The 23,948-nt window shown below is 42.1% G+C and overlaps 1 protein-coding gene and 4 non-coding genes across 5 annotated transcripts in view; 3 read left to right on the top strand and 2 right to left on the bottom strand.

The window, feature by feature from the left end:
• Nucleotides 1–9,636, top strand: part of LOC119164616 (uncharacterized) — a 40,959-nt gene extending 31,323 nt beyond the window's left edge. The window contains exon 2 of the transcript XR_012888592.1: nucleotides 5,361–9,636. This is a non-coding gene — a transcript (uncharacterized LOC119164616). The remainder of the gene's footprint in view (nucleotides 1–5,360) is intronic.
• A 1,349-nt stretch (nucleotides 9,637–10,985) lies between these two features.
• Nucleotides 10,986–11,058, bottom strand: TRNAT-CGU (transfer RNA threonine (anticodon CGU)). The gene has a single exon. It is a non-coding gene; the product is annotated as a tRNA-Thr (tRNA).
• Nucleotides 11,059–11,441: 383 nt separating this feature from the next.
• On the bottom strand, nucleotides 11,442–11,514 carry TRNAT-CGU (transfer RNA threonine (anticodon CGU)). The gene has a single exon. It is a non-coding gene; the product is annotated as a tRNA-Thr (tRNA).
• Nucleotides 11,515–12,331: 817 nt separating this feature from the next.
• TRNAT-CGU (transfer RNA threonine (anticodon CGU)) lies at nucleotides 12,332–12,404 on the top strand. Its single transcript has one exon. It is a non-coding gene; the product is annotated as a tRNA-Thr (tRNA).
• Nucleotides 12,405–18,664: 6,260 nt separating this feature from the next.
• LOC142783978 (uncharacterized) lies at nucleotides 18,665–19,842 on the top strand. Its single transcript, XM_075882595.1, has 2 exons — nucleotides 18,665–18,991; nucleotides 19,115–19,842. The coding sequence occupies exon 2, from the start codon at nucleotides 19,324–19,326 to the stop codon at nucleotides 19,792–19,794; it is 471 nt and encodes a 156-aa protein (XP_075738710.1). The 5' UTR covers nucleotides 18,665–18,991; nucleotides 19,115–19,323; the 3' UTR covers nucleotides 19,795–19,842.
• Nucleotides 19,843–23,948: the final 4,106 nt, after the last annotated feature.

Raw genomic sequence — 23,948 nt, 5'->3', positions numbered from 1 at the left:
CAGTTAGAATCTACGAAGATGTTAGCATGTTGCCCCTTTCTTCAATTGCTTCATTTTCATCAGGAACAGAGGCTCCAGTGAAGCACATAATTGCTGGCTTCGCACAGCTCACATTTAGAGTGATGTTGTTTAAAAAATTATTTCATTTTATTTTGTCTACAAGCTGGTCTGCAGGGGTTGTGTTCTGAGTGATCTTTTGGCATAGAGGCCTCGCAAGATTATAGTTTTCCAAAATCTTTTCTTGACATCATTGTAGTTTTATCACACTACTATGCAAGTTGGTGTAATTAAGGTAAAGTCCTTGCTTAATTGTTAATGCTGAGCATTCTCAAAGAGGCACATTGGCTTGCCTTCTTACTAGTATATTGAACACATTAGTGTATTTGTGTGCACATCTTGGCTAGGTTCTGTGTTTTTATGTATCATGTGACCCTCTACCTTGATAATTGTATTAAGTCAAGGTGCCTTAGGGCACCCCAAATATGCTTCCATGTACTTATTTTTCATGCTTGCTTTGTGTCGTGTAATTGAAGAATATAGCAATATATGTTAAACAAAAAGTGGTTATGGGGATATGATAAATTATTTAACATATTGGTGATCTTTATGATGTATACTTATTATTCTTAGAAACTGTAGAAGTGCCGCTACTATTGTCTTGTAACACTAGCATGCTTAGTGATGTAATACAGCATTTTGATACCTCACTTGTGCCACCATGACTGTCTCATTTCATATGATGGGAAAAGTTCCCATGGTGTGCCTCTTGCCTTTTATTGTGCCATGCAGTTAGCAATTTGCATAGATTCTCTGCCTTCTCTCTCTTACTATGCTGGTTAATGCAAACTGCCTGCATTGGCTCACCTCCAATCAGGGCTTCGACAGCAAACCGTGGCCTAATGAAACTTGGAGGAGGAAAAAAAACAAATATGATGTAGAAGTAAACATAGTAGCATTTCAGAAAAGTTGTGTGTCAGTGTCTTCTCTAAGCTTAAACCTGGCCTCACTTGAACTCGGTCTGTCTGTCACAATTCTGTGGAAGCATTCCCATTCTCACAACTTCTTGAAGCCACTACAGAATTAAGTACAGGGTTGATCAGACTGCTTCATTTGAGCTCGCACGCTACCACATTGCATGAAATCATTGTTACGTACAAGAGTGTATAAGTGCAACATATGTAGAGCAGTTTGTTGTAGGTTTTGGCAACTGTTGATTCAACATATCCTGAAAACTGACTGAAAAATTGGATTCGTAAAAGACACTGGTTTAGTGGAATTTCTGGGAGTGTGCAGGATAGGAGTTTCCCCAAGTGTGTGTTTTTTAATATATATACATGCATGCACACACAGCAAAAACTTATTTATTCTACCCTCATTAATAAAAAAATATCATAATTCAAATATATTTTATGGTGTCAGCCAGCTCCCACATTGTTTAATGGCACCCAATTCTCGTTAATTTTGCCACAACCGGGTTCATTGGAACAATCCACCAAGCGTGCCAAGCAAAAGTGCTGAAACGGCACTCACACAGCACTGTCTCTCCTCACCCACTTGCAGCACAGCAGCTTCACTTGGTGCAATGAGGCACAATATCAACACAGAAGAAGCTACTGAAAACAAATATCTTTTCGCTGCAGTCAGTATGCTGGCATAAAACACGTTTGATACATTACTATGGAGTTGCCAGTCGTTATAGCTGCGAAGAAACTATCGTCAGATGCGCATGGTGGTACGTAATCAGCGATGTTTGCAAAGCACATTCGAGGCTAATTTAACACCGGAGTCTTGTGTTCTCGTCGCATTGAAAATAATGTTGCAGCATGTGTCCTGCTCTTACACAAAATGACTATAGGAGTTGTCTACTGCTCCTCAAAGAGCTGAAAGTGTGTTGGGGTAGCAGATGCTTGCTTATTTTTGTTTTTTCTTTGTAATCTTTCGATAATTCGATGTTGGTTAAATTTGGACATTATACATGCGTCAGAGTGAAACTTTTTTATTCCCTATCGCATTATTCACCCTTTCTAGCTGGACAGATTTCCAGTTCGATAGTACAGCTCTATAACACTATAATTAATTTCATTTATTTACTACTTCACAGAGCCGAGGGATTGGGAAGAAAAAACTCAGCAGAGTTTAACTAGGCCTCTCAGCCTGTTACAATTGAGCATCACACAGTCAGCGTACACGCTGTTCAATAAAAATATACAAAAAACAATGAAAACATTCATCACACAGGGGTAGAAGTGCTGCAACAATTGCGTCATACTGCGCCAATTTGACCTGCTGTGCCAGGCTGTGCATAAATGGCAATTTTCGTGATAATTGTCGATCGTAAATGTAAACTGCCCAACCCAGCCGATTATTATCATTGAGCGAGCAACACTGAGCGTTGGCTCAGTCCTTGGGCGCATCCACATCCACTGGATCTAGATGCAGTGAAGGATGCAGCCGCATCCACATCCACTAAAGTTTGATCTGTTGTAAAGCGGTACTTCGTGGGGCTCACAATGCTGTTATCGCCGTAGTTTCCCCGCAAAAGTGGTGGCACCAACATGTGTAATTGTTGATTATTTAATAATACAGTGAAACTTCGATGATTTGTACCAGCCGGGGATGTTGTGTGATCATGCACTGAACGACAGTGCGTGTTTGCAAATGCAAATGTGCATCTTCTGACATGCCCCATTGAGACCATTAAACAAATACAGCAACACAGCAGATGTCGCGTAATGTACCTACTAGAAAGTTTTCCTTTTTTGTCACAGTACGGGAAAGATCATCTGTTGCTGGCACTCGTATGATTTTTTTTTATTATCAGGCACAGTGGCGACGCCAAGGAGCATTTTGAATATATTGGTCCGGGATATGCAGTGGCTGAAATAGCGACAAACGGACACCGTCGGTTTTCCACGATATATTGTGTGCTTCTTTATCACGATATGATACTTTGTGATGACTGACACTTTCATTGAGAAGGAGTGGTCGTGTGGACTCTGATCATCTCCTGGTTAAATGTGTGCAGCACGGCACCTATGCTGCCTACACCCTTGCTGCCAGGTGGCTCGCTGTACCATGCGCGGATTTGCTGTGTGATTTTCTCATCCCCATTTTGTTCCAGACTGAGCACAGATGAGAAGAGTAGTGTTTAATTAGCATCAGGATAACAAATTTCCGCCAAGAGAAGTGCACCGCATTATCTATACTGCGTTTCACACATCAACGCTGCAGATCCTAGGGAGACTCCTTGTAGTAGATAAGTTTGCGCAAAGAATTAGTTTCGTGTTTTTAAGATCTAGAACATATTTTTCTTTTAGTTTCAGGCTGAGTATGAAATGGGCATGTTTTATATCTCTCTCTCACTTGCACGCACGTGTGGTAAGTCTGGTAAACTCATTGGTACTAAAGGTTTAGTAAATACCATTGGAGTTGCTTTTTCCAGAAATAATTTTGATTGACAATTATGTTTGACCCTAGACAGCTGCTCCAAAACTTACTCACGTTGCTTAAAAACGTACCTTTTGGTGCTCTGAATGTGCGCCAAAACTCCCTTTTTACTGGGCCAAAGCTGCTCCAAAACACTGAAGTTCACTCCCACCCCTGATTGCATACAGATAGTCGTCAACATTTGAAACAAAATACTTTATGAAGGCCATTCCGCATTCAAAAAGTGCAGATATCGGCTCAGATCTACAACATACATCATTTTCAACATCATTTCCTGCTAAGACATTTAGAAAAGGAGGTAACGTAATTCTTAACACTTGGGCACTGTAATTTTTGTGTGAGGACAAAACCTCAAATATTTTCATTATTTGCAACGAGTACATACAAATGCATTTGGCTAGTCGTGCTATTTCGTTAAGCATTGATTTTTTTTTTTTCATTTTATATTTATACCAGAGAAGTAGGTGCAATTTATACAGAACTGTGCAGTAGGATTATCTCTGCATAAAGCGTATATTTAAAACTTAAGGCTTTCTTTTGCTGTAGACTAATCTTTGCTGAATGTGTGAATGTGGTGGTACCCCGTACACTCTTATAATAATTAACCTGTGTCATAAACAGAGATTAGAAAACAGTTTGTTTTTGGTAGGAAGGACATGATTACTCTGGTATAAAAGACCACTAAAGTGTGAGGCAGCTAAGCATGCATGATTAACATAGATGTCGCACTGCAACTTTTTATTAAGCCAAACACCAAGGGTTTTCAAAGCTTGCTCAATTTAAATGCTTTTGGATCCATAGCTTAAAGATCGAGGGCACAATACAGCTGTACGTCTGAGACGAAAAATCATCGCTGTTGTCGGAGTCGCATTTATTTGCCAAGCATTCAAGTTTGACCATCCCTCTAGCATGCAGAGCAGTTTGTTAGTATTTCCCAGTAATTTATTTTGCATCTACACCGCCAAAGAAAACACTCGAAGTTGATGAATATCCAGCTAGAATATGGCCTGACTCCGGCAGGAAACTCGTCAAGTTTCAGTTAGATGCCTAACCATTTCGAAGCGGATTATCAAAGCACAAATCTTTTCAGGTAGAAGCACTTCTGTTTCAATAACTCAGCTGTAAATTAAGCTTTTCATTTGGGACACAAGACTATAAAAGAAAGAGGACACAACACTATTCAATGGCATTTGTTTCATTATAATGCTCTAACAGTGCAAAATGTGGAAAAATGTGGGAAAAAAGGCACTGACCTCTCTTTATTCCACATTTTTCTCTAATCACATACGTGCTGTGCATGCCACCATAATGCCCCGTTTAAGCCCATAGACAGACAGGGGTGGCCTTAGTAGCCCGGGCTCCCCCGAAATTCCGATGGAGGAGGGTGTTTTACTGAGCAAAATAATATAATCAGTATAGGCATTTTTCAAGATCTGCAACAAATGTACTCACCCGCCCCCCTCTCAAGAACATTTTCTAGCGACGGGTCAGTGCTATGTCCAACTCATCTGCGTTATGCAGCATGTGTTTGCTACCTAAATATCCAAAAGAACGGTGTGACTCAACTCTGCCAGAGATGTAACTTTTGCATTTGGGTGTTATGGTGGGTGAACGTTTTTTCACTAATCAAACATTTAATTCATAGCTCGCTCTGCCTGAAAGTGATATGGTATTTACTTAACATGTTATTTGCAGCGTATAACATGAAACATGGTGACAAGGAAAAAGGACAGATGGGTGCCAACCAAGTTGATCTTTCCTGGGTTCATGTATCAAGCTTTGTACCGCAATCAACATGTTTAGTAAGCTTATGCACCAACTCACCTAGGAAAATGTTCTTCTATTAGGGTAACATTGTGACTTTCTTAATAGTGATATTTTCGAAAAGTGTGGTACATTGGTGTGTCCTGCAGGTTCTCCTCCAGCCCTGATGACAATTCCAGCTCGGCGCCAGTTCCGGTGTGGCCAGTGCTCCTTCACCACGGTGTACAAGTGCAGCCTCATTGTGCACCAGCGTACCCACACGGGCGAGCGCCCTTTCCAGTGCCGCCTGTGCGCCCGCACTTTCGCGCACAAGTGCAACCTCAAGAGCCACTTGCGGACGCACACGGGAGAACGGCCCTACCAGTGTCCCATGTGCCCACATAACTTCACCCAGCACGGTGCACTCACTGCGCACCTGCACGCACACCATGGTGGTGCCACCACCTTGATGCCATCCATTCAGCGATGCACGCTTTGTCTCAGTTTGTTCAACTCACCCAAAGAGCTCAGGGCACACATGCATGCAGTACACCCCTAAACCTTCCTGGATCTCAGTGAAAGGTTCTTCAGTACTTTTACTGTAATGAAACTTCAGTGCGATAGCTTCTAACCTCGCCAGCAGAAGGGAACGCTGAAGTCCCTTCAGCTTATGCAGCGGCTAAGTCCACGGCTTGTTCCTACTAGTTGTGTGTCCCAAAAAGAAAACAAGATGAGATGTAGCATGGTGATCTGACATTTTGGAACCGGAAACAGTTTTCTTGTTCACTGAGCTGAACCAAACGTCGTGGTCAATTATGAAGCCGGTAGGTGACGCAACAAGCATGCGTAAATAGCAGGCATTGTCCCAGATATCTAATTCATTGTAGCTGGCATTTACTAGATGATCAGAGATTCTAGGAGCTGGAGGGATGAGATGTTCTTTTTCTTGGCGATGACAGTGGCATTGTCCCAGTTAATGATGTGATTATGTCCATGTGCATGCTCAGCAATGGAATTGCTTGTGTAACTATTAGTAGTGTTGTCATGTTAGTGCTCCTGTTTCACCAATGTACACGTAACGGCAGTCTTATTCATGACTCCTAAAAATGACTCACTCAGCAACCTTTCTTTCACATTAACAAGCTGGTTCTGTAGCTTGTTGGTACGCATGTGCGCATCGCACAAATGATATTTTGAAAATATGCGTGAAATAGCCTCACTGATTTTTTTCACGTGAGGTATGGCCGCACATGCACAGGTTGTCGCATTGCTTTGTGAGCTTGGCTGTAGCATCTGCTTCTCAGCTTTAGGGATGGAATGATCAGGATAGTCATTGTGGCTGAGCTCCCGATGGAACGTCCGTAATTTGTTTCTTAAATGTATCATTATCTGAGCATACCCATACAGCACATGTTACCAAGGATAAGACCATGGATGTCTTGTGGCCAACGGGAGGGTGGGAATTAAAACTGAGATAATGGCTTGTGTGGGTGGGTTTTTTTATTTACAAAGAAAGTTAGGGTACTCCCATCCTGGCGAACCTCTACGTTCAAAAAAAGACATGTTGTCTTTGTGTGCAATGGTAAATTGATAGTTTGCATTCTGGGCATCCAGGCAGCCCAAAAATTGCTAAATGTTTTGCTCCTTCAAAATAAAGAAGCAGTCATCGATGTACCTGTAAAACACTTAATGCCAGAGTGAAGGTTACTTGGACCTTTCCTTCCAAGGCTTCCATTACCACATTAGCTGTGGTGACTGATAATGATGCTTCCGTTGCCGTAACGCGCACTTGCTGATGAAAGAAGGTATTGCGTGAAAAATATGTGTTGCTGAGGCAAAATCGCAGCAGCTCACCAAAATCGGGAGTGTCAATGATGGTGTGATCAGAAAGACCACTGCCTGCTTTTAGGGCTTGTTTGCATGTGGTTACTGTCAAGTCCAGTGGAAACTCGCAAGAAGTGAGGTGACGTGACGTCGAATGAGACCATAGTGTCGTCCCCACTCAGTGTGAGGTCTTTTACCTTTTAAGCGAATGCAGACGAATTCTTGATGTGCATTGAGGTCCTGCCAGCTAGACAACTCATCATTTCGTGAAGGTGGCCTTAGTCGGTAGAGCAGTGATTTGGTCAAGTCGACAACAGACAAAGTGGAACGCCAGGCTTGTGGACTGTAGGAAGGCCATACATTACCGGGGCTGAAGCATTCGTGCAGAGCAGATGGTAGTAAAGTTGAATTTGGTGCGAAGGAACCAGTTTGGGCAACCTGGACAGCAACTTTTGCAGCTTAGTCGCAGCCTGCTTATAGGGTCATAAGCTATGGCAGCGTACTTGTGATGGTCTCTGAGTAGGGTCAGCATTTTCTCATGGTAGTTGTCCTTGACCAACAAGACCTGTAGCATTTTCTTTTTCAGAGTCCTCTAGCGAGCAAGACCTTATCGCTTGTTTAGAATTTTTTCCCATTTGTTCTAAAGGTAAAGGACATCACACTGAGTGAAGACGACACTGTGGTGTTGTTCTACGTCACGTCACTTTTACAGCGAAAGCTGTCATGAGATCACACCTAGGATCATTTTATGTGCCATAGTTGTCTGCCACCGCTGGTGTCTATAACCACTATAGAAATTAGTAAAAAAAACAACTAAAATAATACCATAAAAAACACAATGAAATTAGAACCTGAGTCTCCTGCGTGTTAGCCCAGTGTTCTACTATTGAGCCACACCGATGCTTGAATTTCCGTTGCAAACTGGCTCTAAACAGGCTTCATGTCAAAAAAGTAATTTGATTAATGTGATTACTACAGCGTTTTAGAGCAGCAAAGAAAGAACCAGGCATCATGCAGTGTGAATTGTGTTACGGGTAGGTAGTCAAATGCACCAAACCACAACAAAAAACTCAAGCATAATTCTTCATCATTGTCAGCTGCAGCATTGAAAAATTGCACAAAATTTCTTGCAAGTGTGCAGCAGGTACCATGCTTCTCCGGGAAAAGACGAAAAAAATATCAAACTGAATGCCTCTACTACGCAAAATCCTGATGAACACGTGCTGCATGAATCTACTAAGATAATGATACAGTTAAGAATAAATTAGGAACGATACATCGGGAGCTAAGCCGCAACGGCTATCCTTATCATTTCATCCCTAAAGCTGAAAAGTGTATGCTACCGCCAAGCTCACAGAGCAACGCAGCAGCCTGTGAACATGCGGCCATCCCTTATGTTGAAGGAATCAGCGAGGCTATTTCACATATACGGTATTTTCAAAATATTATTTGCGCAATGCGCAAGTACGTACCTACCAGCTTCGGATCCAGCTTTTTATTGTGAAAGACAGGCGACTGAGTGAGTCATCTCCAGGAGTCGTCTATAAGATAGTGTGCTGACTGCCGTCATGTGTACGTTGGTACTAACATTACGTCACTAATAACAGCCGCATAGGAAACGTTTTTGAGCATGCACATGAACATAACCACAAGGATAATGCTACTGTCATCGCCAAGTAAAAAAACACATCATTGCGCCGGTTTCTCGAATTTCTAATCATCCAGTCATTGCCAGCTACAATGAGTAAGATAACTGGGACTATGCCTCCTATCTACGTACGCTCATTGCATCACCTACTGGCTTCATAATTGACATCGACTTCTAGTCCAGCTCAATTAACAAGGAACACGTATACATTTTCCGAAACATCAGGTCATCGTCAGACTTGGTCAGTGACCTTGTTTCATCTTATCCAATGCCTGACCATTTCGTCGAGTTCTTGACATTGTTCATTAGCTGAACTGGAATTAGTCGAAATGACTTAACTTCGGTGTGCTGTGTAGCCGATCACTTCAGTGAAGGCATTACGTGTTCAACGGATCATTTGACATGCCACATTAGAGAAGTCTTTTCTTGAAATGAATGCAACCGATATTACACTCAATCGTAGCCTATGATTTCAGTCTTTTTATGTCAAAACGAGATATGTCTGACTGCATAATAATGTATTTAACCACATGCTAATTACTAATAACTGGTGCAACTGGCTCAAAGCACCACATTACTTAATTCTTTTTCTTTGGTTGTATTATTGAGTGCCTTGGAATTGTGTCATGTGAATTAGACACATTCGTCAGCAGTGCGTCTTAATTCGTGCATGAATTTACATCTACAGACCTCACCAAATATCCCAGTCATTCTGGCGACCAGTATATTAAAAAAAATTGTGCTTACTTATTGCATTGTAAACAGTGAGTGGCTAGAATATTTTGAGAAAAAACATGTTTGGTCTCGTGAGAGCCTTCCAAATTTCACAGAACATTGTTTCTGTATTGTTTATCAGAAAATGTATCCTGAATGTATTGTGTTTCTCTTTTAATACCAAGGTTTGTTTACAAATTGAACAAATGCATTTGTGTAAGGTTTTCAAAGTTCAATAATACGGCAATTTTGCTACCTAACGTGCCTCCAGGAATTTTGTCAAAATTTTCTGTTTGCATTTTTCTCTTCTAAAAGCACACTATCTATTAATATTTGAGTAATGAATACCTATGCTACTGAAAGTGTACTTTACATTAAAGATACTTTCAGACCAGCGAAGTTTCAAAATTGTATCAGAAAAAAAAAATCGCTAATTTGAGAAGTGTTTCATTCTGATCCACATTAAAATGCGATTTACTCTATGTGGTACTTAAATTGAAAATGAGCCTTACAGTTGAATTTCTTCATAACAGATGCTGATGTAAGAGAGAAATGGGTATAAGACACACCAGTGTACCTACAGTAAAATGAGGGTTGATAAGAAAATGTCTATGAGGTACCCTGCTTATAAGAGACATCTCATATAAAAGAGAAGAATTGCTGCCCGGAGCATGCCTCTTATAAGGCGGTTTAACTGTATACATAAATTAAAAGCAAAAAAGGTAGTTTTTGTATTGAAAATTTTATCATTACATTTTTTTAAATAAAAATTTTTGAAGTTCGCCATGAATGGCTGTTTCCCCATGGGCCATATAGTAGCTCCCTCATGTAAGTTTTCCTCCTGGCTGCAGCGGCTGCATTTCCGATGGAGCAGAAATGTTGTAGGCCCATGTGCTCAGATTTAAAACCCCAGATGGTCGAAATTTCCGGAACCCTCCACTACGGCGTCTCTCGTAATCATATGGTGGTTTTGGGACGTTAAACCCCACATATCATCATGTAAGTTCCCAATAACCATCCGTGGGGAAGTTTAATGAAAAGTTTTTGTTTGTTTTTTTTCCCTTAAAACAATAAGTTTAATGGTAAAACTTGCCATATAAGAACTGTTTATTTCTTTTCGGTTGAGGTGTAAAGCTCAATTTTAATCGGAGCACCAGATGGTGGGAAACCTAAAAACTTCTGTGGTCTAGAAACATTTAATGCAAAATTTACCTTCTGTAGAGCATGTATTCATCACTCATGTTATGTTATTAAAAGGGGACATTTGGTCAAAGCTTTTAGAGAGGCATATTACAGATAAATTGCATTGCAGTAACATTATTGAGCTTCATACGTTTCACACAAACACCTTTTTTGTAAAGAAACTGATAACTAATTTTATAGTGTTATATATATATATATATATATATATATATATATATATGTATATATTTATATATATATATATATAGAGGGGAAAGAAGTGTATACCTAAGGGCTCGTTTTTCCGTGTTTTTAACACAATAATAATGAGATATAACAGACAGTAATGCCAAGGAATGTACAGGGGAAGTTATTAACATTAATGGAATGTAAATAAGAAGAAAGAAAAGTGGATGAAAAAATTACCAACTGTAAGCAGGAATCGAACCTACGACCTTCGAATTACGCGTTCGATGCTCTAACCACTGAGCTATTACAGCGGCCCTCCCTCCATCCACTTTTTTGGGTTTATCTGTGAATTTAGAAGTAGGAGCGACAGTCAGCGCCATCTATAAGCCAAACAACGAGTGTGAAAACACTCTTATGCGCATGTTTGGCGTCACGTAGCACGTGAACTTATTATGAGCGGGCAGCTGATTAATTGTCCCTCTTATACAACCTAAACACACCAAGTCTGCCAGTACGAGACCCTCGTTCAATGAAATAGGGGAAAGAAGTGTATACCTAAGGGCTCGTTTTTCCGTGTTTTTAACACAATAATAATGAGATATAACAGACAGTAATGCCAAGGAATGTACAGGGGAAGTTATTAACATTAATGGAATGTAAATAAGAAGAAAGAAAAGTGGATGAAAAAATTACCAACTGTAAGCAGGAATCGAACCTACGACCTTCGAATTACGCGTTCGATGCTCTAACCACTGAGCTATTACAGCGGCCCTCCCTCCATCCACTTTTTTGGGTTTATCTGTGAATTTAGAAGTAGGAGCGACAGTCAGCGCCATTTATAAGCCAAACAACGAGTGTGAAAACACTCTTATGCGCATGTTTGGCGTCACGTAGCACGTGAACTTATTATGAGCGGGCAGCTGATTAATTGTCCCTCTTATACAACCTAAACACACCAAGTCTGCCTGTACGAGACCCTCGTTCAATGAAATATGGGAAAGAAGTGTATACCTAAGGGCTCGTTTTTCCGTGTTTTTAACACAATAATAATGAGATATAACAGACAGTAATGCCAAGGAATGTACAGGGGAAGTTATTAACATTAATGGAATGTAAATAAGAAGAAAGAATTTAATAGCTCAGTGGTTAGAGCATCGAACGCGTAATTCGAAGGTCGTAGGTTCGATTCCTGCTTACAGTTGGTAATTTTTTCATCCACTTTTCTTTCTTCTTATTTACATTCCATTAATGTTAATAACTTCCCCTGTACATTCCTTGGCATTACTGTCTGTTATATCTCATTATTATTGTGTTAAAAACACGGAAAAACGAGCCCTTAGGTATACACTTCTTTCCCCTATTTCATTGAACGAGGGTCTCGTACTGGCAGACTTGGTGTGTCTAGGTTGTATAAGAGGGACAATTAATCAGCTGCCCGCTCATAATAAGTTCACGTGCTACGTGACGCCAAACATGCGCATAAGAGTGTTTTCACACTCGTTGTTTGGCTTATAGATGGCGCTGACTGTCGCTCCTACTTCTAAATTCACAGATAAACCCAAAAAAGTGGATGGAGGGAGGGCCGCTGTAATAGCTCAGTGGTTAGAGCATCGAACGCGTAATTCGAAGGTCGTAGGTTCGATTCCTGCTTACAGTTGGTAATTTTTTCATCCACTTTTCTTTCTTCTTATTTACATTCCATTAATGTTAATAACTTCCCCTGTACATTCCTTGGCATTACTGTCTATTATATCTCATTATATATATATATATATATATATATATATATATATATATATATATATATGGTGGGGTGAAATTCAATGGATCCGGTGGAAAATGCGGTAGAAAAAGAGGTCGACAAATGTGCGAAAAAACACTAGTTTTACTACCGTTTCGGCAGGTGGGCCTGCCTTCGTCGGAGTGAATGGTTCGCTCCGACGCAGGCAGGCCCACCTGCCGAAATGTTAGTAAAACTAGTGTTTTTTCGCACGTTTGTCAACTTCTTTTTCTACCGTATATATATATATATATATATATATATATATATATATATATATATATATATATATATATATATATATATATATATATATATATATATAATATATATATATATATATATATATAATATATATATATATATATTACCAGTCAGTAAGTCCAATCACGGAATGGTGAGGCAGAAAAAGACGCGAAGCATTCTTAATCAGAATTAGTCACATGCTGCAAACATTGAGTGCAAGGGTGGTTCGCTTTCTAGTGTGGTGGTTTAATACTGCACATGCATGCACTCCATGCGCTGCTGCTCGACTCGATCCACTGACAGCTGCAATATCAGCGCTGCTTCTCACCGTGCAACTCTTTTATATCGTAAGCAGCGCAGAATTGAGCGAGGTGGGATGACTTACTTAAAATTTGAGGACTGGTGCACATACAATAATACGTGTAGGAAAGTGATTGACTACATACTTCATTTCAGCTTCAATCCTTTACTTCTAGGCTGGTCCACATGACTGTTTTTCTTACTTTTAAATACGATTTAAAATGTAAGACCTACCAAGAATGTGAAAAACATGCTGAAATGTGTGAGTACATTTCATTGTCTCTATTAGGACCTAATCACACTTTCTGGCCAGTTCTTTTAATGTACCGTATTTACTCGCATAATAGGCGCACCCCAAGTTTGGTCGCGCAAAATTCGATTTTTTTTTAATTCTGCGCATAATAGGCGCACCCCGAACTTGGCCGTGATCAGAAACGATTCTACCCCCCAGCGGTACAGTTGGAACGCGGTCCCCGTACCCTGAAGAAAAAAAAAAGAAGGCAAATCGACGAGCAAATAAAAAAAATTCGAAGTGCAACGACCTAACCAACGTGTTTTTCGAAATAAAACTTGAAAAAAAAAAGCGTCCATGAGCGAAAAAAAAACGGCTGTTCCATCAATTACTGATAGCGCCCAAATCGCCGCGCTTTTTGGAGGTCACGTGTACAACGCCGGGGGCTCGATCGCCATCACCACCATCAGAGAAAAAGAAAGAAACGCCATTTTGCAAGCGGTGTGCGTATGTTGTGGTCGTGGGCGAACTTTGGTTCCACCATGGGGAAGTACGTGAGCTACACGGCTGGGTTTAACCTGAAGGCAGTGCAGTACGCGCTGGGGCACGGCAACCAGGCTGCAAGCGGCGAGGATGAATGTGTGATCTCCGACTCGGACTCCGAATAGGGAAAAGGAGGAACAGCTACGACTTTTGTGTAAATAAATTATACGTGTGTGTGTGTGCAGTTGACGGCTCTCGCTTGTTCATTAAAAGGTACGTAGGTATGTTTGTTTTATGCTGAATTAATTAATAAACGATAAAGTCGCCTTTTACTTGACAGTGTGCACATTTAAAGCGCGAGAACCGAGATGAAAAAATTTTCGAAAATTTTACCCCGCGTAATTGGCGCACCCCTAACTTCGAGCCAGATTTTCTAAAAAAAAAAGTGCGCCTATTATGCGAGTAAATACGGTATATACTGAATTCGGCATTGAAACAAGAAGCTCTACTGTCAGAATTAATTTTCTCACGACAATTTGCCAAATTCAGAAGGCTTCTCTGCAATCTTAACATTTTTCGTCTTCGAAATACAGTAGACTCCCATTAAGATGAAGGGACCATAATCATTTGTTCGTTTTATAAAGAATTTGGCTTAATTATCACAAGTGCCCCCAAAAATGTAATGCCAACGTGCAAAGTGCATTCAAGTTGCATGAAAGCACTGAATGGAGTAAGTATACGTACAATGGCAGGGAAAAAAACAAGAACACAATTAATTGGCTCAGCTTGATGAAAACAATGTTTTCAAGTAGAGCATTTACACAAATCTACTGAGTCCTTCGAGTTCATAGTAAATATGCTGACAAATAAATTGCTACCACTTTTTAACAACAAAACTGTATGACCCTGTTCTGACAATTAGACTAAAGACAAGTGCGATTGTCCTTCAAAGAATGAAAAAAGAATTTTTCAGTTTGTTCTGTGAGCCTGTCTTACAGGGTTTGCTATCACTCTTGGATACGCCCCCATTGTGTGCTGTTTCCTCAAAAAAGCAAATATATGTAGAGTTGCTTAAGAAAGTCGGCAAGCTTTGCTTCAAGGTTTCGATATTTTGTCATTTTTAGCCCACAGTAAATTTTCCCGATTGATGTGCAGCTGAAGATCTCGGTTTTTCGCTACTTACGGTTACAAACCTTGTGCACACAAAAAAATCATGACGCAGCTATATTCAGTGTGCAAAGTGAACTTCTTCTCATAATGAAAATGGTGCATTCATCACTGGGAAAAAATATGACGCGCACAGCTCCTATGCAAAGCAATGACCACGTGTGTGATGGCAATGACAGCTAGTGCATCTGACCCCGCTGGTGGAGTTGCTAGCATCACAAATGTGGTTTCGGTTTTCTTTTTTGTTTCATTTGGCATTTTTTGTTCACATGCCCTCACATTTCGTCTTCTAGCTAAGCTCTTGCTGGGGGTAGAAATGCTGTAGGCCCGTGTGCTTCGATTGGGGTGCACGTTAAAGAACCCCAGGTGGTCAAAATTTCCGGAGCCCTCCACTGCGGCGTCTCTCATAATCATATGGTGGTTTGGGGACGTTAAATCCCATATATCTATCTAGCCACGCTCTTGCCTTTTTCTGTTCTCCATTGTACTCCTGTCGGGGAACTGAAGAACGTAGAGAGAATAAAAGAATACAATGGCTTAAGGGTCCCTGTAGTTAGGCAGTTCGCCTTACAGGGGCTCTATTTTTATTTGTTTTTTACAGCAAAACTTGTTACGAGATCACAACAGTCGCCATTGTTGGTCATTGTGAGATTTCGTCCTAACAGAAGAGGCCTGTTACGCAATGCATCTTAGGCACATTTTATTTGCCTTGAGTCTATGGGAAACCAAACAAACATTCCCGTCTTATTCGTCTTGAGCGAGAATTCGTATTAACAGAGTTTATCTTGAAAGGAGTTCACTGTATTTTGCTAGTTTAGTGTTCTAAATGCAAGAAGTTAGCACAGTTTTTTTTCAATATATCGGAGATGTTTAACAAATTGGCTGGGATGCCTGGCTTGAAACAACCCCAATATAATGAATGCTATGGGTGTTATAAAGTAGACAGTCATAGCATCCATTCATTCAAAGGAACGAGGAGAGATCATCTCTTTTAACAGATTGTTGTTGTAGAGTATTTATGTTTGTACTTTTATTTGTATCACCTCAATGTCCCTCCATGTAGCGACATCAATATTCGGTAATTTGGCATAGCAGTAATTCTAACTTGTGCTGTGCACTTTGAACACAGGGGCTGCAATGAAAATGGGTCGTTCTTCGGTTTACTAGGCTACGTTGGAACTATGCAAGAGATGCAACTGAGCGTGCAAAAAAAGGCCGAATGGGCCACAGTCTTGTTTAATTCTAATCACCTTCACACCTCACCAGATATTTTATTTATTTATTCATTAAATACTGCGGACACGTAGTCCAAGCAGGGAGAGTAATAAAATGGTATAGAACAGTGAACATACTGAAGAAAAAAAGAACAAACAAAACAATAACTATAATACAGAAATGGAGTCATTATGTTTGGTGAAATGCTATACAAACAAAATAATAATCAGCATTATGGTCTTGATTCGATTAGACTGTTCTATTCGGTTATTGTGTGAGAGAAAAAAGAATGCTTAAATATGCTCATTCTTGCATTGTATAGTGTTGATGCATCTTGTCTACGGTGACTAGTGGTTGGGGTTAAAAGGGGCGATAGGTATAAAGATGAGTCTAGTGGTGAATTGTTCGTGTAAAGCAGTTTAAGTAATTTCCAGTCTCTGCTTCTGTCTTTTTATCTCGAGTGGTTCAATATGGTTAACTTTCATGAGTTCTGTGGGTGAATCCTGTCTTGAGAATATAAATATTACGGCCTTTTGCTGCACTCTCTGTCTCGAGGTTATTTATGTACGGATCCCACATGATACATGCATATGCTAGTTAAATTCTGATTAACATGTTGTAGCATAGCAGTTTTATATCAGATGGTGCTTTTTTAAGTTTATGTCTCAGGAGGCGAAATGTTCTGAAGGATAAAGCTTTGCTTACATGCTCATTCCTTGTTGATTTGTTGTTATAGTTTTATTGGGTTGCTTCAAGCAAGGATGATGAACCTTATTCATACGTATGAAGCAAAGGTGATTTTTTTGTGTCATTTGCATTACTATGTTTTTGTTTGTGTTTAGTGTCATTCCCCAGTACCTCCACCATTTAAGAATACTATTTAAGCTACTATGTACACTAATTTGGTCACTCACAGAATTAATGTTCTTAAATAGCACGCAATCATCAGTAAACAATCAAATCTGGACACCACCTTTGACCATGTTAACAATGTCGTTATTACTATATATACGGTAATAAAAAGGAGAGGGCCGAGGGCACTGCCCTGCAGCACACCCGATGTGACTGAAAAAGAGCCCTATTTTTCACTATGAATCTATATGAATAAATGCCAGTTTGATACATATGCAGCAACCCAAGAAATAAACAATCCTGGAATTCCTGCACTTTCAAGTTTCAGAATTAATTTATTATGAGGGACAGTATCGAAGGGTTTTCGAAAGTCAGGAAAAATTATGTCGGCTTGTTAATTTTTCTCAAAGAAACAAACAACAGTGATCAGCTGTGTGACAGTCAAATGCCCCCTCCGTAAACCCTTGTTGACAATTATTTAAAACAGGATGTTTATCTAAATATGTGGTTATGCTGTTTGCGATATGTTCATTAAGTTTACAGCATGATGACGTTAAAGAAATAAGATGGTAGATTTCTATGAGAATATGGTCCCGTTCTTATGAATTGGTGCGATTCAGGCTGTCCTCCAGTCACTCGGTAATTCTGACTACAACAGTGACATACGAAATATTATAAGAAACTTTGATAAGGTTACCGTATATATATATATATATATATATATATATATATATATATATATATATATATATATATATATATATATATATATATATATATATATATATATATATATATATATATATGGAAGAACGAATTAGAGATATTATCAGTTCCTCTGGAACATTTGGGTTTGAAATTTTTAGCAGCATAGTAAGTACAACCGGTACATTTATAAAATCACCATCACAGTACTGTGAAAAATCACTAGAATTAGAAAAGGCACTGTGAAAAACATAATAAAGAGATTGCAAGCAAGTGCTTAGTAGTTTTTCAGTAATCATCTGTCCACTGTCACTTCTGATATTGTTTTTTTTTTCTCGGCAATGTAATCCCAAAATTGACTTGGAATATTTTTCATGAAATTGGGCAGACAAGTGGCAAAGTAATACTTCTAACTACGCGCAACAAGTTCAAGCTCAACTTCCAAATATCAAGTATGACTGCGCATTGTTGTGTAGGGCTGGAGTGCGGCGAAGCCGACGGAGATGCCTAGCGACCGGCGAGTGACGGCACACAGACGGTCTTCGAGGTGGCGGACGAGACAATGCCGTGTTTATTGCGGCGGTTTTTTAAGGATGGGAAACAAGGTGATCGGTCAGTGATACATTGGTCACATGTACATGAACGGTCAGCAACCGAGAGTAACTGTGAGATGATATAGACTCCAACCAAAAGTCTTGAAGAAACCCGACGTTTCGGAACCGACTTGGCTCCTTCCTCAGGGGTGACTGCGTAGGCTATGTAGAAGTAGCGTCTTCAAAGCACTCGAGGGGTGGCTAATGCCCCCCCCCCCTCCTGTCTCTCTCGTTTTGCCGTGGAGCGCAGTCCGTGTGTGTACACTGAGGGGAAGGGTTTTCAGAAAGCGGTTGACGTTATAGGCTGTTCTCTGTATGTGCCACGACTCTAGTAACACCTTTTCCTTCAGTTCGGCTCGCTTTCGAGGATGGCCGTCGCTTCGAAATTTATCTGGTGGTCTAATGTCTCAGCATATTCGGCGACTGCGCTGCGCTCTTCATAGAACTTCCGCACATCGTTGGCGTGTTGCTTCAGTCATTCTGGTAGGTTTTTCCTGTCGCCGATACACGATGCGGGGCACTCGGCCCACGGAATTTTATGAACGACATCGGGGCTCCTGTTCATTGTTGGCTGGTCTTTCGGGCGGGGGTGGAGGCGGCCCAGCGTACACGAAGCCACGTGCGCGATGCGAACCCCTTCCTTCTTGAAGATTCGCGCCAACATCTCGCTGGTTCTGTGAACGTATGGAACCGGTATGCGTATCGGGGGGGGGGGGGGGGTGCTGCCAATTAAGGTTGATTGGGGTTTCCGTATGCTCTGTTGCTCTGCGTGGCGAGTGGCGGCTCGAATGAAGTTTTTTTGGATATCTGTTTTTTCTGAGGTCAGCAATTACGCGGGCCTCTTTTTTCTTCACTGCCCGTGCTGCACTTGAGGAGGACGCAAGCCTGATTGAAACGACTCTTTTGGCGGTTGACGAGCTCTGTCATCTACTGGAGTTCTGCGTCTCCAGTACGTACTTCTACAAATTAAGGAACTATTTTCAGACAGAACAGCGGAACCGCGATGGGAGCTTCCATCTCCGTCACGATGGCAAACCTGACCATGGAGTACATAGAAGAGAAAGCACTCAGCTCCTTCTCGCCGCGACCCAAGCTTTTTCTGCGTTATATGGACGATTGCTTTTGCGTCATTAAGACGGCTGAAGTTGAAAACTTCAGACAACACCTGAATTCCGTGAACCCAGCCATACAATTCACGACCGAGTGTGAGAGCGACTACTGTCTGCCCTTTCTTGACGTCCAGGTGACAAGGAGGTGCAACGGCCTCGAGTTGACCATTCATAGGAAGCCAACGCACACTGGCCGCTACCTTCAATTCGATTGTTCCCACCTTGCCTGCCACAACGCCTCGGCTGTGACCACGCTACTCGAAAGAGCCCGGAACTTATGCTCTAATGACACAGAGCGAAAGAAAGAAGAGGCCCGCGTAGTTGCTGACCTCAGAAAAAACGGATATCCAACAAACTTCATTTGAGCCGCCACCCGCCGCGCAGAGCAACAGAGAGTTAGGAAACCCCATTCAACCTTAATTGGCAGCCCCCCCCCCCCCCCCCCGATACGCATACCGGTTCCATACGTTCACGGTACCAGCAAGACGCTGGCGCGGATCTTCAAGAGGGAGGGAGTTCGCATCGCGCACGTGGCTTCGTGTACGCTGGGCCGCCTCCACCCCCGCCCGAAAGACCAGCCAACAATGAACAGGAGCCCCGATGTCGTTCATAAAATTCCGTGGGCCGAGTGCCCCGCATCGTGTATCGGCGACAGGAAAAACCTACCAGAATGACTGAAGCAACACGCCAACGATGTGCGGAAGTTCTATGAAGAGCGCAGCGCAGTCGCCGAATATGCTGAGACATTAGACCACCAGATAAATTTCGAAGCGACGGCCATCCTCGAAAGCGAGCCGAACTGAAGGAAAAGGTTGTTACTAGAGTCGTGGCACATACAGAGAACAGCCTATAACGTCAACCGCTTTCTGAAAACCCTTCCCCTCAGTGTACACACACGGACTGCGCTCCACGGCAAAACGAGAAAGACAGGGGGGGGGGGGGGGGGGGGCCATTAGCCACCCCTCGAGTGCTTTGAAGACGCTGCTTCTACATAGCCTACGCAGTCACCCCTGAGGAAGGAGCCAAGTCGGTTCCGAAACGTCGGGTTCCTTCAAAACTTTTGGTTGGAGTCGATATCATCTCCCAGTTTCATACTCAACCAGACAGACTTCTGTCAAATGCTTACAATCGAGAGTAACTGTGTATGGTCCCAAGGACCATACACAGTTACGTACTCTAGTCCTGGTTAGATATACCTTTAGGTAACAGAGTTGCGCATACCTTTTCCTTCTGCCGCTCGCGCCGCTATTGTCACGTGTGGCTCTGTAAAAACGACAACCTGCTACAGTAAACGCTACTTTTGTTGCTGTTTTCAAAACGGATTGCCTCCCTGTTTCGCCTTCGGGCTAAGGCTTCAGCGAAGTCCGCTCGACGGCTCGCCGCTCTTCGCCACCGCTACCATCGCGACAGAGCAAATTCCTAACAGTGGTCCTAACAGCATTGTCACGTGTGGCAAAATGACGTCAAATGTTCAATTTCACGCGGCGAAGCCAACTTCACGTGCACAGTAGCGCGGCGCCCGCGCGTTCTTTGCCCGCACCGATTTCAGTCTCAGCGACAGCCTTTTAGGGGCTTTTAGCGACAGCATTAGGGGCTTTTAGGATCATGTACAGTTACTCTAGTCCTGGTTAGATATACCCAGGCAGCACACCGGCGTTGGACCGATCTTGGACCGGTATTGGCTAACGTCGGCTGCAATATCGGTCCAAGGTCGGCAAATCGGCAAAGAGCAACTTCTTCCGATGTAGTACCGATGTTCAAGCCAACCTGGGGCCGACGTTCTGCCGTTGCATTTGCCAATATCCAGCCGACGCCGGCCCACTCTACACATGCCAATGAAGAGTAGAGGTGTGCGCCGACTGGTCGGCGCGCCGCCGCCGATAGTTTTCGCCGCGCCGCCGACGTCTTTCATCGGCGCAATCGGCGCGCCATTTATGCGCCAGTACTGACTTTTCACAGATTTGTCTTCTTTTTCATCGTGATTTATAGCTTCGTTTCACATTTTATGTAGCCAGTAAAAACCAGGCTTCTTAGTTATCTTCATCCAGCTTCAGAGACCGAGAGTACCACTATGAACAGCGGAACGAGTTCGGCGGCCGCTGCATGAACTGACATATTGGACAAATTGACAAAAAATAAATGTAACAGTTACAGTAAAGCATAGACACTGCCATCTTAGGCTTTGAAGCAATTTATCTGTTTTTTTGTGTCGTAATTAGCTATGATTATGGTCATATGACGTTGAATGTAATGGCCCATCGTTTTGATGCGTGCGAGTTCGCCATAGCACAATTGGAATATTCATACGGATGGAAAACGGCCTCATTATCAGTCCAAGATGGCAGCCTATAATTGTGCCCGAAACAGGGCGTACATAAAGAAGAAATGAAGTGGTAGCAGTGCAGCACGAATGCAGCGCGTTAGATGAAGAGAGGAGGAGGAATAAATGAGGAAGGACATGGAGGTTAGGCGTTAGATGAAGAACCACACAAAACCCCGAAGGATGAAATCGAAAGGGAGAAGTTTAATGAAGATTAAAAGTGTCGAGGCATAATACATGCTCGAACCTACTCAGGGTATATCAGCACCTGTCCGCGGTGTTAAAGTTGATAATTTTCGAGGATGACCACTTATATGCAGCGTCTGAACATGCTGCAGAAAATATTCACCATCTGTTTTATTTTTTAACTTGTCTGTACCGGCCTTTCAAGACATTGGATACCCGGGATGGAGATGCCAAGGCAGTAAGATGGCAAGAGAGAGAAAGGAAGGCTGGGGGGTTAACCATATCTTGGCATCCGGTTTGCTGCCTAGCACTGAGGGTTGAGAAATAGGGGCAAGAAAGGGCGTGTAGAGAGACAAAAAAGAAAACGCATGTGCACTCAGGAGTAAGATGGCAAACTTAACAGAGTATTTATTACATTCTGTACAGACAGGGCGAGAGGTCTCTTGCGAATGAGCTGGGTGGCTCACTATAAAGTGTACGTTTTGACTTAATCAGGGAATCGGTCCAGAATGCGCTGTTGAATCACGAGACATACACACCATTTCTGACGGTGCCGCTCACACTCGCTCAAGTCAAGGTCTTTGATTAGGGCGTGGCCACCACACTGCACCTGTGACACCAAGAAACCATTGTGGTCGTCTCGTCGAACGTCTTATGGTGTCGGAATGCCACCTTACTTCCCGGCTAAGATGGACAGTACACGGCGGAGAGCAGGCTGGCAGCCCTTCGGTGACTTTTTTGATGAACAAAGAACGCGGCCCTCCCCCATCGGCCCAGGCGCCGCGCGTAACAACGGCTATCCAGTGGTGAGAAGCGGCGTAATAAGCTTGTCTGAGACCACCAGTTTTAAAAAGAACAAAACAAAATTTTAAAAAACTTGCCAGTAGACAATTTACAAAAGACGGCTGGATTCATCAAAAATGCAGAGACCGACATTTGAGCGACATGTCATATATGACATAGTTCAGCAAACTGGTTTTCATCACGTAACTTGAACGGACCTATTGGCACTGGGAGAGGTTAAGAATGATTGTCGCTGACAGATGTACTTCTGTTGCGAAGGTAATGCTCAGAGTCAACCAAATAAAGTTTAACATTATATTCAAGTCTTGATAAAAAAACAAGTCAAGTTAGAAAGCTCCTCAGGTGGCCAAATAATAAATTACTTCACCATACTTTATGAAGAAGTAATTTGCAAATAAATAATGCAACCGCTGTTTAAATGACATTCAATGACGTGACCGCAATCAACGGTGTGTCGTCGCTATAAAACGGGAAAGTTATATGTGGACACGATCGGGCGAATGCGGCGGAGAACGAATATGTCACGTAATAAAAGCGATGTGATGTTGCACATTTTCATCTTTACAACTCCGTGCCCTTTTGCTTGCTCGTGATGTGTTCGAAGGAGCTAGCCAAGTCTCAGGTAGAAGTCAAGCAGAGTAGCCGGGGCTGATAAGAGCAACGTTTATGTTCACTATTTACACACTAAAGGTAGCATCACGGAAGCTTGATGAGAGCTTCTGAGAGCTGGTTCAGAGCGTCTCGGTGCTCGCGTTTTAAGCCGTGATCTTCCTAAAATTCTCTGCAGGAGAAAACAATAGACAGTTTGCAATAATCTGCAAGGCAGCTTTTCTGTAAGGTTAGTTTTCCAACCATAAACTCTCGTTCACAGACTGCTTTTCTCGCTCATTTTGTTTTTGCCATTCACCTTTTTGAGATCTTGTGCTCGCGTGCCTTTGCTGGAATTTGGAGAGGTGACATTTTGTAGTACTCGCGTGCATTCGCTGGAATTCGAAGAGGTAAAGACACAATGAGGGAGAAAAGCAGTCTGTGAACGATAGTTTTTGGCTAGAAAATAAACCTTACAGGAAAGCCGTCTTGCAGATCACTGTAAATGGACAGACTGCATGTCCATTCAGTCCAGGGCAGTCTTGTCTTGTCTTGTCTCCTAGGAGATCTTGGCTCATCAGGGCAGTCCAAAGAAATTGCCGTCTTCATCTCCGTCCCCCA

The sequence above is a fragment of the Rhipicephalus microplus genome, unplaced genomic scaffold (genome assembly GCF_043290135.1).
Source record: "Rhipicephalus microplus isolate Deutch F79 unplaced genomic scaffold, USDA_Rmic scaffold_13, whole genome shotgun sequence".
In the NCBI taxonomy this organism is placed as follows: domain Eukaryota; kingdom Metazoa; phylum Arthropoda; class Arachnida; order Ixodida; family Ixodidae; genus Rhipicephalus; species Rhipicephalus microplus.
The sequence above is the reverse complement of the archived record's forward strand: the minus strand, read 5'-3'. Positions and strand labels throughout refer to the sequence as shown.